Consider the following 23492-nt stretch of genomic DNA (forward strand, 5'->3'; position numbering starts at 1 on the left):
ATAATAGATGTATGTAAGTACCATTGCTTCTAAATTCTTTTGATACCATGATTTTAAATTCCAACAAATTTATATTGCATCAGGATTGTCATGAAAAGTGGCTATGTACTTTAGACCTGGCACTGTACATGTCTGTGTACTTTAGACATGGCACTGTACATGTCTATGTACTTTAGACCTGGCACTGTACATGTTTATGTACCTTAGGCCTGGGACTGTACATGTATATGTACTTTAGACCTGTACATGTCTATGTGCTTTAGACCTGGTACCGTATATGTCTATGTATTTTAGACCTGGCACTGTATATGTCTATATACTTTAGACCTGGCATTGTATATGTCTATGTACTTTAGACCTGGCACCATACATGTCTATGTACTTTAGACCTGGCGCCATACATGTCTGTACTTTTGACCTGTACATGCCTATGTATTTTAGACCTGGCACTGTATATGTCTGTGTACTTTAGACCTGGCATTGTATATGTCTGTGTACTTTAGACCTGGCACCATACATGTCTATGTACTTTAGACCTGTACATGCCTATGTACTTTAGACCTGGCACTGTACATGTCTATGTACTTTAGACCTGGCACTGTACATGTCTGTTTACTTTAGACCTGGCACCATACATGTCTATGTACTTTAGACCTGGCACCATACATGTCTATGTACTTTAGACCTGTACATGCCTATGTACTTTAGACCTGGCACTGTGCATGTCTATGTACATTAGACCTGGTACCATACATGTCTATGTACTTTAGACCTGTACATGCCTATGTACTTTAGACCTGGCATTGTACATGTCTATGTAACTTAGGCCTGGGACTGTACATGTCTATGTACTTTAGACCTGTACATGTCTGTGTGCTTTAGACCTGGCACTGTATATGTCTATGTACTTTAGACTTGGCACTGTATATGTCTATGTACTTTAGACCTGGCACTGTACATGTCTATGTACCTTAGGCCTGTGACTGTACATGTCTATGTACTTTAGACCTGTACATGTCTATGTGCTTTAGACCTGGCACTGTATATGTCTATGTACTTTAGACCTGGCTCTGTATATGTATATGTACTTTAGACCTGGCACTGTACATGTCTATGTACTTTAGACTTGGCACCATACATGTCTATGTACTTTAGACCCGTACATGTCTATGTACTTTAGACCTGGCACTGTACATGTCTGTGTACTTTAGATCTGGCATTGTACATGTCAATGTACTTTGGACCTGGCACTGTTCATGTCTGTGTACTTTAGATCTGTACATGCCTATGTTCTTTAGACCTGGCACTGTACATGTCTATGTACTTTAGACCTGGCACTGTATATGTCTATGATTGAAAAACTTACGTGTCAGATGGCAGCATACTGGCACTAATAACCTAAATTAACATAATGCAGTTATAACCATCTTATTATTTTTAGGTTTTGTGTATTTTTCAGTATGAATGGCATGTTATTGTCAGTATGAATGGCATGTTATTGTCAGTATGAATGGCATGTTATTGTCAGTATGAATGGCAGGTATTTTTGAATGGCATGTATTTTTCAGTATGTTGCATTCATTTTTCAGAGTGGAAAGAAAACAAGCAAGAAAGAACCCATTGGTACGTAAAATCATTTCAATAATGTGAAAAGTCAAATATTAGTTGTTCTGATTCCCAAGGAGAAATGGATTTTGTCTGGACAAATAATATATAGGATTGTACAGGCTTTTCTGTGTGCAAACATTTGCAGGATTACAAGGAAAACTTTGAGGCTTAGGATGAAGCCCAGTACTTTAGTATTTCCTGGGTGTTTTGGCAAACACTTGCACACAGAAATTAAGTACATAAGCTACGTATCAGATTTTCAGGAAAAGAAGTTTTTAATTAAAAATGGCTGTACTCAGCATGGGTAATTTCAGTATTTGAGTACAGCTGGTGTCACAAAGTCGACACATCAAAACCAAGCAGAAATGGGCCTATTATGCAAGAATTATGTCCAGAGGATATGCTGTTTGTCACAGTGAGTGAAAAGTTTTGATAATTGATGCAGCCTTCTTAAAAATCTTGTAATCATAACTATACTTAAACAGAAATTCAAATTTAGTTTTCACCAGAAGACTTGTTATGATGTTCAGTTGGCTTCACAAAAATGGTGCCAATTCGAGCAGCCATCTTGAAAATCTTGTTATTGCTCCTTTTCTTGAATGGAAAGTCATATCTTAAAAATATAACCTTTAATCCTTTCCAGATGAAGGTTATATCAACATGAGTTTTCAGCAACAGACTTCTTATCAAACCTAGTTGGTCTTGAATGAAAATGGTGCCAGTCATAAATCCAGTATGGTTGCTAGGTTGACGGTCTTAAAGATCTTGTTGTCATTACTCTTCCTGAATGGATGATCGTTATGACAGAGTTTTCAGCAAGTCCTTTATGAAAATGGTACCAGTTGTACATCAAGTGTAGCTGCCATGATGATTGTTTGAAAACTCTTGTCACTGTTACCCTTGAATGGATGATCATTATGACATGGGTTTTTCACCAAAGCACTTTTAATGTTGTCTGCTTGTCTTAAATGAAATTCATGCCAAGCATTATATGTACTGTAGCATCAACTGAAAGATATATGTGAATTGAGCTGATGTATCTCAGCTCAAGATATGCATCCTTGCATATGTTCATGACATATTGGTGCAGTGTGAGAGTACTGTCCAGAGTAACATCTAGGTTTTGCACTGAGTGAATTTAATGTTGGTGTTGGTGATATTTATTGTTTGACGTAAAGGATATGAATGAGAAAGTCTTTGTGTTGTGATCAGAACAGCCTCAGTTGTATCGCCATACATCTGCAGCTTGTTACATGTCATCCATGATTTCACATCAGAAATGCACTTCTCTACACCTTGGATGGTAGCATCAACTTCTGTTGGGTGGCTAGATTTGTATATTTGGGTGTCATCATAGGAAAATTAGTGAGACTCGATGATCTATGACTCTTGAGAGGGGCTGAGTGTATAAAATGAAGAGAACAGGTCAAAGAACAAACCCTTGTGGAACACCACAACATAGATCAACTGCGCTGGAGCGTATTCCGTTTGCGAACACAATTTGTGTCCTGTTGACCAAGTAGGACTTGAACCACCATAAGGCTGTATCATGAATGCCAATACATGCTGGAGACAGTAAAGTAATATATCATGGTCTGTTGTGTCAGATGCTGCAGACAAATCAAGGAGGGTGAAGACTAATGTTTTTGCTATCCAAAGCAAAGAGAAAGTCATTAACTACTTTAGAGAAGTTTCAGTACTGTGGCAAGGGCAATATGCGGACTATACATTGCTAAAAAGACTGTTTGAATTCAGATGAGATAAAAGTCGGGTTTGATATGAATGGGAGATTAGAAACTGGTCGGTAGTTCTTTAAATCATTATGGTCATGTCTTGGTTTCTTTAGCAGAGGCTTTACAATGGCAGTTTTGAAAAATGATGGGAATTCCCAAGATGAGAGAGAGGTAATAATAACATCAGTTAGTGAAGGCAATATTGGATCTAAGCACTCAAGCAGCAGTGATGTCGGAATCAGATCAAGTTCACATGACTTTTGTGCACTCTTCATCATGATTTTATGTACTAAATTGATAGAGACACGTTCAAATGCTGCTAACGGTTGCCGCAAAAATTCTGTATCGCAATTGTGTGGTGGCAACGAGTCAATTGAAATTGTGTCGTCAAGCATATCTCTAATGGTTTGTACTTTGGCACAGAAGAAATTTGCAAACAGGTCTGGAAATATAGGTGAAATACCAGGTTGCATGGAGTACTTGTTTTTAATTGTTATTAATTCTCCTGTGCAAACTTTGCAGTTGTAGTAAGAGATTTGGAGGAGAAGCTGTTCATAACAACAAAAGAAAAAGAAAACCTTGAGGATGAACTAAAGCTTAAAAATGAAAAGGTAAGAAATCTTTATTAAATTGGTTTGACTAATAAATGAAATTTCTTCTTTTAATTGGCTATTTCATTTTATATATATTAGTTCTTAATAAATTATTTCCATTGTGTCCCTATCTGATGTGTCTGTTAGCTTTGATTTGAAATCAGTAGTCTGCATTATACAAAGGACTGCTATTTGCAACATTTCCTGAGATGCTACTAGGCTAACATATCATGGTATTCCAGCAAAACCAATTATCACATGACTTTTAAAACCTTGCAGTGGAGAGATTGTGCAAATCACCGGTTGTTTATGAAGGAAATAATTTTAAAAAATTACTATGAAAGTGACAGGTATATTGATTCCTGATTAATGTAGTAATTATTGATCTTATATTTTCTAAATATGTTTTTTAGCTGTGTTTTGTGGCATTTAAGTATACATGCACTTTATAGTCATATGTCAAGTCATAAGACATTCTGACACTGTTATATTAAACATAGACTACTTGTAAAATAGTGACATACATTAAGTAAGTAATTTTAGGAAAGAATATTTTGTATTTGGCAAAACACCTCCTAAGGCTGTATTTGTCGGTAAAACAAAGACACTTGAAAAGGAGAGGCATGCAATAAATTTAATTTTTGTTTAGTCAGTACATTTTAGGAAGGCATATTTTCTATATGTTGCACTCAGAGGTCAGCAGAACATCTCCAGTTCCTCTTTGCCCCCTACCTGCTTAAGTTAATAGATGCAGTAGGATAGTAATGTGTATAATTCCCCAATTGTAATGCTAACAATGCTACACAGAGTTGTCATTACTGTATGGGATGTTTCTTGGAGGTCATTGAGGTATTGCAAAGTGAAATAATTTGGAAATTTTCTATTAACAGATAATCAAAAAATGTTTCTTCTTTATGATAGTAAAATTACTGATCCAAAAAAACAAAAAATTGACTTTCCTTATTTTATATAATTATCTTGTATTAAATTCAAACATTTCTAAAGTGATACTTTTCACCTTTTTTATTTTCTTTAAGTACTTTTCATGCCGAGGAAATATTTAGTAATAATATTAACCTATTCTCTTGATATACTTGTTTATATTTACATAGAATTGTGTTCTCTTTATCCAGTTTAAATTCTAAATGATTTTATCTTAATGGTTTGAAATGTTTTAACATCTTTATATTATGTCCAACTTCTCTTTATAGATATTAGAATTGGAACAGGACTTGCAGCAGCAAGAGGCATTTTCAGGAAATGCTGAAAAAGACCTCCAAAATTACAAGGTAGTTGCTGTGACTAATAAGTTTATGCTACCTGTCCCTCCCCACCAGTTTTTATATCATTTAGTTGAATTTTGGGTCAATCTGTCCCCTCCCCACCCCAATTTTATATAATTTAGCAGACTTTTGGGTCAACCTGTCCCCTCCCCACCCCAATTTTTTGTAATTTAGCAGAATTGTATTTAAGGAAAAGTTTTCTTCTGTTATAAGCCTTCTTTTTTAAGTTTCATTAGACAAATAATGTATAAGTAAGGTTTAGGCCTAGAAGTCAGGAACCTAAATACTTCACTGATATTCAGCTCATATCTGTGAACAAAATGTTTATAAGATGCTTTAATTATTATTATGTAAAGCATATAGCTCTTGCAACATTATTTGTGAGAAATGGTTCGGCAGAATGTTTGACACTTATTAAAACTGGGGTTGAACTTGAGTCTAGATCTGAGTTTTGTATTTTAGCAGTGATATGAGGAATCCCAATGGCATATTGATTAGCATGCTTGACACTCTCAGTGGGTTTTGTGTTCAAATCCTGGTTAGGTGGATTTTCCCCATTTACATGCAGGTGTACCTGCATGGCAGCAGCAGTAAAGTGAAAATGGTTTTGGATTCAAGACTCGTGTACAGGTTGCTGTATGGAGACTCACCCGGATTGACAACCTCATTGGATCCATGGAAACATTCTTAACTCCCATTTTCTTTGCATAATGTAGCCAATAATGTGTTAAAAGTACTATTAAACCAATCAACAAATTATATGTTGACTCCGTCTGAAATTTTTATATATTTAATGTTAAGATCCTGATTGTCAGTCAGTCAGTCAGCAGTCAGCATTGTTTATATCAGGAATAAAACACACCACACAAGCTGCTTCCATAATAATTGTATACACAGTATGAACTTATTGGGAAGTAAAAAATATACTAAATTGTGTTATCATCGATTCAAAACAGCATATATAGGGTATTAAATGATCAAAAAAACAATTATGTAGACTCTTTTTACCAGTTTACAAATCATTCTAAGGTCAAAAGATAGTAAGGTACAAATGATTTATTAACTGGCTTAGTTCGTAAATTCACTTTTTGTTCAAGAAACCAAGCCCATCCAGATTTACATATGTATGTTTATTATTGTTCAGTTTTGAAGGAATCAGAATTCACAATTCAAGGTCTAGTTATGTTTTTATGAAATATAAGTATGCAATAATAACAGACTTAATGATGATCCCATTGTATTTATGTCATTTATTACTTTACAATTCCTTGAATCCTGAAATTTTTGACTGATTTGTTTTGATTTTAATAGTCAAAAGTCTATATAAATTATATAACCTACAGTACTGTGTATAAATCGCCTAATCTATAACACTAAGTTTTCTTTTGAACTTGAGCAATAAATGGAAAGTTATTGTGTGATGAATTCCTGAATAATGGAGAAAATACCAGGTGTTATTTTTAATTAATGAGGTTTTGTTAAGTATTTTAGTGAGATTATCAGTAAGTATTTTAGTGAGATTATCAGTAAGTATTTTAGTGAGATCATCAGTAAGTGTGGTAATTGACAGTTACTAGTTAGATTTATAGATAAATGCAGTTATTGACTACATTTACTCCAGACCAGCCTGAAATTGTGCAGCAGATTGACCATTGTGTTCTTAATTTTTTCAGATTAAACATTTTTGTATTACACAAATAAAGTTGATGCAAGTTATATTTGTATATTGTAGTTGCACAATGAAGCCCTTAAGAAACAGGTGAACACACTGCAGGAAGAATTATCAGCACACATTGAGGAGCTTCAGTCTAAAACTAAAGAACTCCATGGTAGAGAAAAACAGGTATGCAAATAAGGTGAATTTTCAGAAAATATAACATTTTCATTGATACTTAGACTTATGGCACTGCCTCCAGTTTATAAAAGGTTCATTACATCTTTTAATTAGTGGTTTTAGCAATTATGGACACTGTGAAAAGGTACCCTACAAACCTAGATAAGGTCACAGCTGAACTTTCTATTTTTGGAATGCTCCACAATGATTTCATAATTTTCTTAGTCATTCTTAAGCCTGCTAATAAACACTGTTGATATTTGTCTATTATGCCTAGCCACAAATATGGGAAATGTATTAAATGCTATGAATCCAGCCCTCCCTGAAAGAAAAAACCCCAGAAATGTCTCCGTCTGAACAACATACAGATTAATGGAAGTAGCTCTTACAGATTATCTCCCCTTCCCCTAACACTTGGCCACCCATATCCCAGATGTGTAGAAGTATAAGCTTTCACTCAAGACAGTAAACAGAAACTTCTGAATCTAGTTTCTTTTATAACAATTTCCAGACTGTCCATTAAAGTTTTATTTTTCTTAGTAAAGTAAATTATTGATATACCTTAAGTATACAACATTGTGAACTTTTGTTCAGTTTATTCACTATTTTGCTGATTGTTATTGTCCATGTGATAGTGACTGATAAAGCTCATGTGTTGGCCTTCATTACTATATTTTGAATTTCTGCTGTGAACACTCTGGTTCATTTATGTATTCCACTTAGAGTTTCTCTGTATGCATGCTATGTCGAGTTGAATACACCTTGTGCACATTTTGTTTGCACTTTGTCATTTCTCAGAGAATGACAACAAAATGCTTGTTGTCACATCCATGCATTGGTTGTACTTAGTGGGCCAATACGATATGGTCCATTGTTTTGAAAGAGTTCAAGAACTGCAAAAGTGGTTATGTTCCAGATCATCAGACCAAGATATTTTGAATCTCCATGTAAACTAAGAATCACTAGCTAGTGTTGTGGGAGACACAGTAATGTCACCCCTAACCCCTTGATGAAGATTCTCCAAACAGTGGCAATTGCGACAATCACATCTGACCTCGCATAAGCTGTTACAGTTAGTCCTGCTCATGCTTTGTTGGAGTCACATATGCAATGTCATATTCAGAAAACTAGATCAGAGATGTTAGAGTATGGGAAGTTGGCCAGATTGATGTCAGTTGTTGTATTTTACCCTCTTTTGGTAAGTCCCCCTTTCATTCTGCACTTGGCTTTGGCAGCAGTTAGTCTGGACATTCAGAATACAGTCTGTACCAGACAAATTTCACCAACAGCGTAGCAGAGTGGCCACAATATTTGTGCCACTAATCGAGCTGTTGACCTCAACTCAAGTGCAGAGCAACATCCACAAGCTGGACCACATTAATACTGGACATGGTAGTGCCAGCTTTGCTAGCATACCCAACATGTAGATGCTATACCATGCATGGTAAGGACACTGTGTCATCCCTGTCATGTCATGTTGTAATTGTAGACAAGGTGTGTAGGATAATCTCAGCCCTGTTGACAATAAAAGGGGATGACCAAGACCGAACACTCCAGTCTGACTATGGAATAGATGGAATTCAGCTTTAAGGTGACCACATTAGAAATACATAGGATTATGTTGTCTTCTGAATGTTCTTCACTGGCAGTTAATACCACATACAAAGTAAATGCTTTGGTAGATATGAGTGAAGAGAACAGGTATCCATATTTCAGAATTCTACCACAATTCATGAAGTTTCTGAAATTACCAGGCATCTTTCAGATAAAATTCTTGACCCCAGTAATTCAAGATCTTCTTTTCAGTGAGTCACTTGCCAGCAGCTTTCTCATCACACTGGTATAATTCACATACTGATGCATAGCTGTGAGATGTGCTGAGACTTGATAAAGACATAACAGTTGTCAGCATGTTTGCCTTTTGTTAAACAATGGATAGGTTGTTGTTTCATGCAACATCAGAATTGGTGAAGAATATCATGTCTCCCTCATTGATTTAGATTTGCTAGCTATCTTTCATTTATCTGAAAAGGCAGGGAGCAAATACCCTTGGGAGTTGGTGTACTGGATTGCCAAAGTAGCTTACCACAAGAAAGTCGATACCCTAACAGCTTCCTGCAATCTAGATTTAATAAGAGATAATTTTTGGTGATTTTCATTCATATCTCACATTGTGGCAACACTGTTTTATTCCTTTTGGTTCCTCCCTTTGGGAACCATATTAAGATCATACACCAAGCAGCACAGGGGTTGTCACTTCAACTCTCCTTGCTGGCCCCTACCTTGTTTTGACCTCTGTATGGGTCATATCAGAAAAGGGATGGTCATTGGCAAAATGACTACAGGAGTACATGTTATTGGTAACAGCCTTTTTGTGGGCAGGCCAAGAATGGGAAGACAAAAATTGGTCTGACTCCAAGTCTCCTGCCAATTGAATATGACTTGCCTTCCCATCCCTACCACCCAAATATGATCAACCTCTTTCCAATGAATGATTGGTGATCCAAGTACTTTGGAGGGGCTTCAAAATTTTTATCCAGCAACCACCCCATTTGTCCCCCCCCCCTCCCTTTTGCCCAAGTGATCCTACAAAGATTGACATGTTACAAAAGGATATAGAACATTTACACATTAAGTGGACAGTGGAGTTAAAAATGCAAAATGTTCTGTATTTTATTTGTGGAGAGGATCTTGACAACTGGAAGATGCTCCACTTTGAAGGCATATATGGGGAAGTGGAGACTTTTCACCAGCATGTCATGTTAAGGACATCACACCACTCTTAGCCTCCATTCCCCATTTGGCAAACATCTTTCTTTTCCTCTTTGATGACAAATGCTTGTCCCAGTAATGATCAGGGTCTACCATTCCATGATTGCCAGCATTAACATATATCAATGAAAGATTATATTTTTCACAGCAAGGATTTTTCTGAGCCGTTGTCCAATTTTGACCTGTCTAGGTCCCGTTTGCTCATATTGTTCCACAAATGGGACCTCTCTTTGGTCTTGATGTGGCTGAACTCTTCCATGTTTGAGCTTTTGTCTGTGACCTCACTGAGGCTCATACAAGACTTGCTTCCCAGCAGCGCTAACTTCATTGTGCAGTACAGGGTGATTGAACTTCATATGCTGTCAGTTGGTTTAAAGATATGCAGCTTTGAATTAATGAAACAATATGGTTTCATTGCTAAAAACAGGTTGCTAATATAATTAGAAAGAGAAATCTACTCACTATCTTCAACTGACCTGTTGCAAGAGCTGAAGTTGCAGGACCTGGTTCACATGTTCAGATGTCATCTGAGGTGCTTAGAGAATGTCCACGGTGCCTGACAGAGGCTCTTCCTCTCAATAAAGACTGTAAAGAAGGACATAACCCCACAAGTGCTAGGTTTGTGGCTAAAGTATGTTATTAGATTGGCAGCCTCTGATCTTTCACAGTACCAGGTATGTCACACAAAGATATAAGCTCATAAAATAAGGGTGATTTTGATGAGCCTGGCCTTTGAATATATTGTTTCAATTTGAAACTTAATGGAATTTTGTGGCTGACATGCGTGGTTTACTTTGGCTGTTATTTACAAAGATACGGCCTCACAAAGAAGTGTTGACTCTTATTGGACCATTGGCAGCTGCCCAGACAGTTACCACTCCCCATTCATGACAGCACAACCTCAGTTCCAAACTGGAATCACCAAGGAAACTTTTGCAGGTAAGGCAATAGCTAATTGTGTGAGCCAGTAGGAATCTCTTTTGCATGATTATACATGCAAAATCTTCAATTTTGATGCCTTCATGTTAGAAAGTTCAGCCATTCAGGAGAGCATTCATTTTACTCATGGAGGGTAACACGGGTACAGTTTGGATGCCCATGCATTTATTTCTCTTATTATTTTTGCCCCGGGGGCCCTGGGTGGCAGAGTGGTATAAGGTGCTTGCTTTTACAGCTCACTGAAATTTCATCTCTCAGCATGGTGTTCAGTCTTGGGTTCAGTCAGTTTGGGTATGTAAAAAGCATGCCAGTAGCTTACTCTTGGGTTAGTGGCTCTTCCCAGGCTTTTTCTCAGGTTCTTCCTATCACCAGATATACTGGTCTGTGTGTATCATGTACTAATAAATGCCTTTAAACCCACAAAAATGAACAAACAAAGAACTATTCTCCTAATGTTATTGTGATCAGGTAATAATAGGTTATGGAGAAAGGAGAGCTTTTAGTAAATAATATATCTTCACTTACCTGATCAATACTCTCAATCCCTTCCACACACTTTCCTACAAAACCGAGATCCCTTTTGTGGTTTTGCTCAAGCTTAACTGGTACACATGTATGAGATGGTTTACCACCTATTGGGGCAAGGAGAGGTAATCTATAGGAGTTACTTCCCTTTGCCTATAATGTAATTAAGTTTTTTTGTCTTCAGGGAGGGCTGGATTTGAATGTAATTAGGTTATTTTCCTGAGGTTAATGTGATTGGGTGAGTGTTCTTGGAGAAACATAATTTACCAATACATTTCCTTTCATGGGTGACACATTTGCTGTGTAACAATGACAGACTGGTGTCAGAAAAAAGCTGCTTTGCATTGAAGTACAGTTATTGTTACATTTTATTTCAGATCTCATCATTAGAGAGGCAGTATCAGCAGGCAGAGGAAAAGATGTCTAGTTATGAAAGACAATTTCAAGAGGTAAAGAATCTGGCATAATATTTGTATCACTTGATAGTAGCTATCACAACAACATTAAAGCTGAATGCAAATAAAAGGTTGAATTGAGACAGTGACATGGCATAATTTTTTAATGTGGAGAAATATAAATATATTTTGCCAAAAATGTATGTCAGAGTCATGAAAGAGGAAGAAACTGAGGTGAAAGAATCCTCAGTGTAGTGTTGCCAGCATAACAAAAACAAGCTGGTGTGTTCCAGTTCATCATATTTATTTCATGATGTAAGCAAACTGGTGAAAAGATCAGCATGACATTTGTAGCTGCACATAGCACACTTTATATTAATTCAAGGGCTGGAAAAGCAGAGTAAAGCATTTGCTGTCTGGACTATCAGATAATTTGTGCCTGACATAAGCCAGTTTTGCATTCAAAAGGTAAACTATTCAATTTTAAACCCTGTGTGCCATCAAAAATGAGTATTTGTGTACATTTTTAAAAAAGAGTTTAGTAAGTGTTCACTTTTAATATCATAATCTTAAGTTACGTGTTTGAACATACCAGAAGTTAGATCTCTTTTTCTTTGCTGTTGACTCGGATGAGATGTAAGATCATTTTGAGACTGATTTTAATAATGAAGTTAATTTCAGTAAGGCATCACGCTTGTGTAGTGTGTAAGTTAAATTGCAATAAGGCATCAAACTTTCATTGTGTGTAAATTAAGGGATCACACTTTCATTGTGTGTAAGAAATTTCTATGAAATCCTTGATGTTGAAGAAAGCCCTGATTTAGGTAAACAAGGTAGAGCTGAAACATACAAAGCCATGATTTAAGTAAACAAGTTAAAGCTGATATATACAAAGATGAGCCGATATATATGTAATGAATGCACAGAGATCTAGGAACAATCACAGCTGTCATTGCTGAATTGCACTTGGAGGCCTTAGGAAATTAGAATTAGAATTTATAATCAGCTTAGCTGTACGAGTGACAAAGCCATTGACCTTGAAGTACCTAACCACAGATGCCATAATGAAGTTGGATTCTTGCATCCTATATACAACACAGAAACTTAGAGAGATAATCCTTCTTCAAGCCTCCGAAAATAAATACATAGAATTCACTCCCACTAACCACCACCAAGAATTTTACCCTGGAAACGTTCAAGACAAACCTCAACAAAAATTGTGTTGCAGATATTTAAAACTGTTATTTTTAAACTTCTCTCTCTTGTTTCTTGTTTTAAAAAATGTAATCTTTCAGATTTTATCTCCTGTTCATCTCTTTGTACTTCTGGTGGACTGAGTAGCTAGGGAACAGGGATGTTTATACTTTCCCTCTTTTTTGTTTCTTTCTTTTTTTCACATGTGCACCTTGATTATCAGTACTTTGCAAATGAGTTTATCTTGAAGTAAGAGGTTCTTTTTATGTGTTTTGACTAAATAATGTGTGTATTTTGTCAGATACAGGTAATAGACCCAATAAAAATCAAAACAACTACAGTGATACCTTGCTATAGCATGCTCCCTTATAACACAAATATAACCAAAACAACTACAGTGAGACCTTGCTATAGCATGCTCCATTATAACACAAATATAACCAAAACAACTACAGTGAGACCTTGCTATAGCATGCTCCATTATAACCCAAAAACCCCAAAACAACTATAGTGAGACCTTTTTCTTGTTGGCAACAAAATGTACTGTGTGGTGATTCTTTTTAGTTGCAACATTGTTGGCCATTTGATCTTGTATTTAAAATTTTGGATTTGGAGTGGAGAAATTCAGAGGCACCATGAAAGGATGCTACAAACTTGATATAAAATGCACTGGAATCTAATGTTACATGAAGAAATTCTTTGTTCCTGTTGATGAACCATCGTAGCAGCGCATTGCTATATCAGTCTGCTTATGCCGACATCTGGCCTTTGTACTGTATGCTGTGAGATCTCCCTTTATTTTATGTTGACATTTTGGTAGTAAAAATCATAATAGATCTTTTGGATGAAATAGTGTCGGACTATTGGCTCCTCGCTAGTAATTAATATATTTACTTATACTGAACTTTTTTATGCACTGTAGTTGGTGAGTGAAACCACTCTTCTTTTCACTTTTAGAAATAAATCATTCAGAACACTCACATTTTCTGCAGTAATCCCTCTCAGAACAGAACACTTATGTATCCATCATCTGTTAACCATTTTTTAATTTCTGATGCATGCGTGGAAGGTGGTTTCACTTGAGTTCACATTTTTATATACATTTACAGTACCTAACAGATTATGGATTGTAATACACAAATAAAATTATCAATATACAAGTTTATTTTAAACTAGTTTGCCTTCATGTAATTGAAAGCACATATTTTTTCACCTGATTTTATTATCCCCACTCCTCCAAGCAATTTTTTAGGCACATACATCATTTTCTTCAGCTAACTGATTTGGTTGGTTATAACACCATTCAGTCTATAACATCGGGCTCTATGGACCTCAACCACCGTGTTATAATGGGTCACACTGTGCATGAACACATTGCATGTTTACATTCTAACTAAAGCAAGTCTCCTTTTTTAAATCTCATGAGTGTAATCAATACAGATTTTAGTCAGTATCACCAGAATTTGCCAAAAAGCAAATCTAAATTGAACTGGTCAGTCTAGTTGGGATTTGTTGGTAAGACAGTCATTTTAAATAGTAGTAAGCTATGGACATTATCCTTATATTCTTTTTCTTCACAGATAAGATTCTGGGTTGAAATTTTTTAAACGTCTGTGACAGAGAACAAAGTCATAATGTTCAGAAGAATCCATTTCTTGTTATAATAGTAAACAAAATCATAGAATAAACTAAAATTGTTTCAGATTGTCACCTTATTAGTATGTCGTAAAAGGAAAGCATCTATTATGCTGCTTTAGCAAACTCACCAGCGTTATAGGAAAAGCAAGACAGTGGTTAATTTAGACGGTAATACTGGCATGGATTGTACGATCATAGTCATCATATATGTTAAGGCTTTGGTTAAATCTTTTCATTTGAATATGGGTTGGATATGCAGGCCATAGACATAATGTTTCTTTTCTTATTTAAGCAGATTTTCCTACATAGGGAAAGAATAAATTCCTTTTCAGAGCCTTTATTACTTCAGATGGATTAGATATTTGTCTTGCTGATTTGAACAAATGCCATGTCTTCCAAACATTTTCTAATAATCACAAAGACAGACTGCATTGTCAATATGTAGGTTAAATATCTAAACCATTGTAATGGCTAAATTAGGTCAGATAATCAAATTTCAATCATATAATGTGCAGACCATGGATTTTATATCTCTGTCACATTTTCTTTCTTTCTCTTTCACAGCCAGACAAAATAGAGAGGACATAAAAAGTTTCTCTCTCCAAAGATCTACTTGTTGATGTCACAATATATATTAAAAGGCAATGTTTTAAATGGAATGTATAAATTGCTATTCACAGTACTGTTTTTTTCCCCCACTGCAGGCAAACAGGGAGCTGTTAGAAAAGGGCCAGGAACTTCTTACCATTAACACACAGGTGCAGAATCTTTCAGAACAGATTCAGCACCTAGAGACACGTAAACAACAGGTGATTTATAGATACTTCTGGTAGTTTCAGTTGCTAACACATGTTAGTCAGATAATGCACATACAACTGAGAAAGCAACTTAACAAATGCAGGCAACTATAATCATCCCCTCAAACTGGTATAATGGAAATCAAGATCTCTAATACAGCAGAGATCTGATAGTATTCAGATAAAAATTTATGCACTGGTGACAGTTGGAATTCCAATTTTTTTAAAAGTAACCTATCAGATAGATGATTACATTTCATGTAACATTGTGTTGTCATTAGTAATGATATGTTGTGAATGGTGTTTTTCACTTTCACAAATATGAAAGCTGTAATTTGATTGGTATGTAAATAGGTTAACAGATTATGACCTGGTATCATTGCCAAGTCAAATCTACTTATTATAATTAGATCTTGATTTTAATTGGATTTCACCACCACCATCATAGGTAGCAACACCAGTCGCAATGCTGTCATTATCTGCAGTAGAAGCACCTCGATCACAACGATCATCATTGTCACCACTATTTTCTTTACACTGTTCACATTTTTATATATGACCCATGTATGCCTGTGAGAATGAAGGAATTTTTTTATTCTTCTTCTTGTGAACAAGAAGAGCTTATGGGATATCCTGTTCATTATCAGTCTGCCCATCAAGTTTATTATTGCTACTCCTCCTAAAGTACTTGGAGGATTTTCATTGTGGCCATCTTGACAATATTATTATTACTGCTATTCCTAAATGGATGCTCATGTTGACATGGGGTTTTCACTGAATGACTTCTTATAATGTAATTGGCCCTAAATAGATACTCATGTTGACATGGGGTTTTCACTGAATGACTTCTTATAATGTAATTGGCCCTAAATGGATACTCATATTGACATGGGGTTTTCACTGAATGACTTATTATAATGTAATTGGTCCTAAATGGATACTCATATTGACATGGGGTTTTCACTGAATGACTTCTTATAATGTAATTGGCCCTAAATGGATACTCATACTGACATGGGGTTTTCACTGAATGACTTATTATAATGTAATTGGCCCTAAATGGATACTCATACTGACATGGAGTTTTCACTGAATGACTTCTTATAATGTAATTGGCCCTAAATGGATACTCATACTGACATGGGGTTATCACTGAATGACTTATTATAATGTAATTGGCCCTAAATAGATACTCATACTGACATGGAGTTTTCACTGAATGACTTATTATAATGTAATTGGCCCTAAATAGATACTCATACTGACATGGGGTTTTCACTGAATGACTTATTATAATGTAATTGGCCCTAAATGGATACTCATATTGACATGGGGTTTTCACTGAATGACTTATTATAATGTAATTGGCCCTAAGTGGATACTCATATTGACATGGGGTTATCACTGAATGACTTCTTATAATGTAATTGGCCAAGATACTCATACTGACATGGGGTTTTCACTGAATGACTTATTATAATGTAATTGGCCCTAAATAGATACTCATACTGATATGGGGTTATCACTGAATGACTTCTTATAATGTAATTTGCCCTATTGGATACTCATATTGACATGGAGTTTTCACTGAATGACTTATTATAATGTAATTGGCCCTAAGTGGATACTCATATTGACATGGAGTTTTCACTGAATGACTTATTATAATGTAATTGGCCCTAAATAGATACTCATACTGACATGGGGTTTTCACTGAATGACTTATTATAATGTAATTGGCCCTAAATGGATACTCATATTGACATGGGGTTTTCACTGAATGACTTATTATAATGTAATTGGCCCTAAGTGGATACTCATATTGACATGGGTTATCACTGAATGACTTCTTATAATGTAATTGGCCAAGATACTCATACTGACATGGGGTTTTCACTGAATGACTTATTATAATGTAATTGGCCCTAAATAGATACTCATACTGACATGGGGTTATCACTGAATGACTTCTTATAATGTAATTTGCCCTATTGGATACTCATATTGACATGGAGTTTTCACTGAATGACTTATTATAATGTAATTGGCCCTAAGTGGATACTCATATTGACATGGAGTTTTCACTGAATGACTTATTATAATGTAATTGGCCCTAAATGGATACTCATATTGACATTGGGTTATCACTGAATGACTTGTTATAATGTAATTGGCCCTAAATAGATACTCATATTGACATGGGGTTATCACTGAATGACTTATTATAATGTAATTGGCCCTAAATAGATACTCATACTGACATGGGGTTTTCACTGAATGACTTATTATAATGTAATTGGCCCTAAATAGATACTCATACTGACATGGGGTTTTCACTGAATGACTTATTATAATGTAATTGGCCCTAAATAGATACTCATGTTGACATGGGGTTTTCACTGAATGACTTCTTATAATGTAATTGGCCAAGATACTCATATTGACATGGGGTTATCACTGAATGACTTATTATAATGTAATTGGCCCTAAATAGATACTCATATTGACATGGGGTTTTCACTGAATGACTTCTTATAATGTAATTGGCCAAGATTCTCATATTGACATGGGGTTATCACTGAATGACTTATTATAATGTAATTGGCCCTAAATGGATACTCATATTGACATGGGGTTTTCACTGAATGACTTCTTATAATGTAATTGGCCAAGATACTCATATTGACATTGGGTTATCACTGAATGACTTGTTATAATGTAATTGGCCCTAAATGGATACTCATATTGACATGGGGTTATCACTGAATGACTTATTATAATGTAATTGGCCCTAAATAGATACTCATATTGACATGGGGTTTTCACTGAATGACTTATTATAATGTAATTGGCCCTAAATAGATACTCATACTGACATGGGGTTTTCACTGAATGACTTCTTATAATGTAATTGGCCCTAAATAGATACTCATGTTGACATGGGGTTTTCACTGAATGACTTCTTATAATGTAATTGGCCAAGATACTCATATTGACATGGGGTTATCACTGAATGACTTATTATAATGTAATTGGCCCTAAATGGATACTCATATTGACATGGGGTTTTCACTGAATGACTTCTTATAATGTAATTGGCCAAGATACTCATATTGACATGGGGTTATCACTGAATGACTTATTATAATGTAATTGGCCCTAAATGGATACTCATATTGACATGGGGTTTTCACTGAATGACTTCTTATAATGTAGTTTGCCCTATTGGATACTCATATTGACATGGAGTTTTCACTGAATGACTTATTATAATGTAATTGGCCCTAAATGGATACTCATATTGACATGGGGTTATCACTGAATGACTTCTTATAATGTAATTTGCCCTATTGGATACTCATATTGACATGGAGTTTTCACTGAATGACTTCTTATAATGTAATTTGCCCTATTGGATACTGATATTGACATGGAGTTTTCACTGAATGACTTCTTATAATGTAATTTGCCCTATTGGATACTCATATTGACATGGAGTTTTCAATGAATGACTTCTTGTAATGTAATTTGCCCTATTGGATACTCATATTGACATGGAGTTTTCACTGAATGACTTCTTATAATGTAATTTGCCCTATTGGATACTCATATTGACATGGGGTTTTCACTGAATGACTTCTTATAATGTAATTGAAAATAGTGATGATCTGCCTCAAATAGAGCCACAATGTCAGCAGTCTTAGAGAGCTTGTTATTGCTGCTTTTGGAAAGTCAACATGGGGTTTTCAATAAATTACTTCTAATAATTGTCTAGTTGATTCTAACATCCTGATATATGCAGTTATGACAGCCAGTTTGGCTGCTGGTGCAGCCGTCTTGAAAATCTTGTTATCCATCGTGGAAATCATGTTATTGCCACTCTTCATATAAACATGAAGCCTTTACTGAAAGATGTTTCAAGACGCCCAGATGCTCCTAAATGAAAATGGAGCCAACCTGTCCAATATGGCCACTACTAGTTGTCTTTAAAATCTTATCACTACTTCTATTGAATGGATGGTCATATCAAATGGGGGGGAGGGTATTCACTGAAAGACTTCTTATGATGTTTTGTTTGTCCTTAATAAAAAGATGCAGATCTGACATCCATAATGGCCACCAAGGAAGCCAATGTGAAAATCTTAGCACCCATCTTGAAAATCTTGTTATCACTACTCCTTTGTGGATGGTCGTATCATCATGGAGTCTTCACTGGAGTGTCCAATTGATCCTAATTGAAAATGGTGCCATTTTGTTATCACTTCCTCTTGAATCAATTGTCATATCAACTTGGGATGTCACTAAAAGACATCAGACACTGTTTAGTTAGTCCTCAGCGAAAATGGTACCAATATGATGTCCAATATGGCCACCTTGAAAGTCTTTTATTGTTATTCCTCCTATATGGATGATCACGTCATCTTGATGTCTATAGCCTAAATAAAAATGGTGCCAGTCTGATATCCAATATGGCCACCATGGTAGTCATCTTAAAATTCTTGTTATCACAACTCTACCTGAACTCACATAGTTGGTCCAAAATGAAAATAGTGCATATTTTACATCGAGTATGGCTGCCACAAAAACTGTCTTGAAAATTTTTATTGTTACTACTTCCCCTTAATGGATTATTATTACGACATTGGGTTTTCACCAAAATATTGCTAGCAATGTCTACTTTGGCCTAAATGAAACTGTTGCCAAGCTGACATACCATATGTGCACCTCAAAAGCTAATTGAAAATTTTTATATCACTGAAGAATATCTGAGATCATGTTAAAAGTTGAGAGTTAAAAAGAGGAAATGGTTTTATCTTGAAATCCTAGAATACTTTTCACCCAGTATAATGTCAGTCTCTTTGAGGGAATAATGTTTTAAAGTTTGGTGCCAAAGCATGAGTACAGTAAAACCCATGTTTAAGGGACGCTCAAACACCACAACATATATGTAGTGAATTGTATAGGTTGACTTAAGTAAAATGTTCTACAAAGGTTATGTATGCTGTTTATGTAGATGTTCACTATGGCAGGTTCCAAGTTTTTCTTTTTGCATCTAAATGCTAATTTTTGTTTTCAGTTGCTTGATGAAGGTGAAGAATGGGGTCAAAGGTAAGTTCAGCATCCTTTTACCTCATTGGACATTTGTCAGATGATGGTATTTGGAATTGTTGTGAAATTAGAGAATATAGTTTACATCATCAGTTGATTGCTTGTTCATTTGCGGTACAAAAGTGGAGGAAAGCTATTGCGTTTCCTCCAGTATCAATATCAGCATCAGCATCCTCACATATAAGGGCACATACATATGTACTGCCCCACTGTATCTGAACCATTTTTTTGAGGTCATTATTTGTATATTCTTGGTCACATTTATACATTTAGCTCAGGTTTTTGCACCCTTTATGCATACTTATATTCATGGAATTATGATGTTTTGTGAAGGGATGCATCTTTTTGAGTACTACAGCCTCAGTAGGTCACTTTAACCCATACTTTAGGCTTTACTGACTGGTTAAATTATGTGTTTAAGTTACATGCTCTGCTCATGCTAAAGTCCTCAGACTCGATATGTTTATGTATCTGTTTGTATGAAACCTTTAAAAAAAAGGTCAGTGTGACCTATATTTAACATTACACTGGTTTAGGTCAAAAGTTTCCATTTTGCTCATGTTCAAGTATTTTGCATCCTGTATACGTACTGTTTTACCCACAGTCAGGATGTTTAGTGAAGAGATGCATCTTAAGGAGTACTACACCATATTTGACAAAAGTAGGTACATGTATCCCATATTTCATGCATTAGGTTAAAATTGTTTTCTGGGGTTTGGAATATTGTGTTTTTGCTTCATTGTAGAATAATTACACGAGGTGATTGTATGCATTTCTGTTAGTACCATACCTGTACATAAAAGAAGGGCACTGTGACCTACATTTAATAATTTACCAGCTTAGGTTAAGATTTTGCATTTAGCTTATGACCACATGCATAGGATTTCTGCATGCTGTATACATAACTGTTGCATCTAGACAGTATGGTATCATTGCTTAGTGTTGACTGCAAAGTCAAATTAATTGACAGTAAAATTTGGGTGTGGCATCTGTTACTGAAATGAACTGCAAGCTGCCAACAGACAAAATTCATGTCTGGATGCATGAAGAGACCAAGCAATCTTTTTAGGTTTTAATGAAATCCCAAGTTAAAATTTTACCATGGGTGGATCTCTCTCTAAATTGGATACAATGACACAATTAAGTTTGGTATCTTGCTTGTGTAACTTGCAAATTAGTTTATGATAAATTTCCATGAGTTTCATCCATTTTCTCATTGGATTCCTGGAGATTTTATTTGGCCATTAGAGTATCAGTCCCTTTTATTCAGCCATTAGAGTATTAGTCCCTTTTATTTGGCCATTAGAGTATCATTCCCTTTTATTTGGCCATTAGAGTATCAGTCCCTTTTATTTGGCCATTACAGTATCAGTCCCTTTTATTTGGCCATTAGAGTATCAGTCCATTCTAGAGACTCTTGTAAAATCCCAGTAATATCAAAGTTGGTACTGTGTGTGAAAGGGTTTAATATGTACACAACAGACAATGCATTCCTAAATTGCAGTTTACCCTAACTAGTTGATAAAATGGGTAAGATAAGGACTGAGCATATTATAATTGGGTTTGTTTCCATTGGGTATATTTATTGCTTTGGGGCACATACAACTTATTGAACTCCTATTTCTTGTCTAAGAGGAAACTTTTAAAACAATAAAAATGATGTGCTGCACAGCTCGATGTTGAGAAAATTTATAGGTAGTTGCCCACTACATAGATCCTGTTCACCTTGTTTGCATCCAGTAGAACCTGTGTGGCAACAGTCATAAAATAATAGAGTTATTAGGTTCAAATCTGTCAGGTCCAGTTTACCCACATGACAGTTTATTATCAAACAATTATGTCAGTTGTTTTGGGTAATTGCCAGCATAGCAGCAACATTCATTCTTTTGAATACATTATTTAATATACTGCCACACATTAGATTGTTACAAGGCTCACAAAATAATTGTTGTTTTTGAACAAGAGTAGGGGACCAAACTGAGTATGCCAAATCATTTGGTCTAGACCAAATGTGTTCCTTACTATTTGTTTATATATAAACTGGCCCAAAAATGGAAATGATTAATGTGTGAAAGGCTTTTTGAGGGCTGTGTATGTGTGCTAAATCAACAAGGGTTTCAAAGACAAAGACAAGTTTTCTCCTGCATCTTTACCTTGATATGTTTTTATTTTTTTTTGTAATAAATGTGAATGCACAATGTGCATAGTTATTCACATAATACACTTATTGAAAGATGTAAGTCTGTTATCTAGATATATACTTATTTCACAGCATTTATTTTATTTAGAGTCATGGATCTCACAGAGCAAGTTCAGCAATCCACAGAAGAAAATAAAAGGATGCAGGAAGATTTAGCATTTAAAGAGAATGAATTAGAGGTAAATTATATTTTTATTTTAACTCATCTGGAAAGAGTGAAACCTTACTATAATGGACACTCAAGGTATTCCAAGAGTTTCTATTATGGATAGGTACTTGTGTTATGGATAGGTACTGGTCTTATGGATAGGTACTTGTCTTATGGATAGGTTGTTGTTGTTGTTGTGGGGTTTAACGCCATTTTGCAGCACATGATAGGCTATACATGGCGGCCAGTATTAATGGTGGAGGAAGAACCAGAGAAAACCCCGGAAAGAACCACTGACCCATGAGAAGCTACTGGCAAGCTTTCTCACATACCCACATTGGCTGAATCTTAGACTCGAACCGCCACAGACAGAGGTGAGATGGCAGTGATCCGTAACGAAGAGCGCTTTAGACCACTCGGCCACTCGGGGCCCCTGTCTTATGGATAGGTACTTGTCTTAAGGATAGGTACTTGTCTTATGGATAGGTACCTGTCTTATGGATAGGTACCTGTCTTATGGATAGGTATTTATGTTATGGATAGGTACTTGTCTTATGGCAGTTGTGCATGAATTATGGGTACATAAATTGTTACCATTACTAGCAGGTGTATAATGTGAAGTTTTTCCTGAGACAAGTTTTGCTGTTCAAGTCATAAACTCATCTCCAAAATTGGTATCTTTCCAAAATGACCTTATGTTCTATTCTTTGGCGTCTTCTTCAGA

At 35.6% G+C, this 23492-nt stretch overlaps 1 protein-coding gene across 5 annotated transcripts in view; it reads left to right on the forward strand.

Moving 5' to 3' along the window:
* LOC149808534 (uncharacterized) overlaps positions 1–23492 on the forward strand; it is a 185706-nt gene that overhangs the window by 77779 nt on the left and 84435 nt on the right. For all 5 annotated transcript variants that reach the window (XM_089978672.1, XM_089978707.1, XM_089978692.1 and 2 more), the window contains 8 exons: positions 1590–1623; positions 3864–3952; positions 5146–5223; positions 6950–7060; positions 11665–11736; positions 15219–15323; positions 20389–20420; positions 22709–22799. In XM_089978672.1, the coding sequence (XP_089834798.1) occupies positions 1590–1623; positions 3864–3952; positions 5146–5223; positions 6950–7060; positions 11665–11736; positions 15219–15323; positions 20389–20420; positions 22709–22799 (612 nt within the window). The remainder of the gene's footprint in view (positions 1–1589; positions 1624–3863; positions 3953–5145; positions 5224–6949; positions 7061–11664; positions 11737–15218; positions 15324–20388; positions 20421–22708; positions 22800–23492) is intronic.

Source organism: Sinohyriopsis cumingii, chromosome 1 (genome assembly GCF_028554795.1).
Source record: "Sinohyriopsis cumingii isolate HCF-2022 chromosome 1, ASM2855479v2, whole genome shotgun sequence".
Classification (NCBI taxonomy): Eukaryota; Metazoa; Mollusca; class Bivalvia; order Unionida; family Unionidae; genus Sinohyriopsis; species Sinohyriopsis cumingii.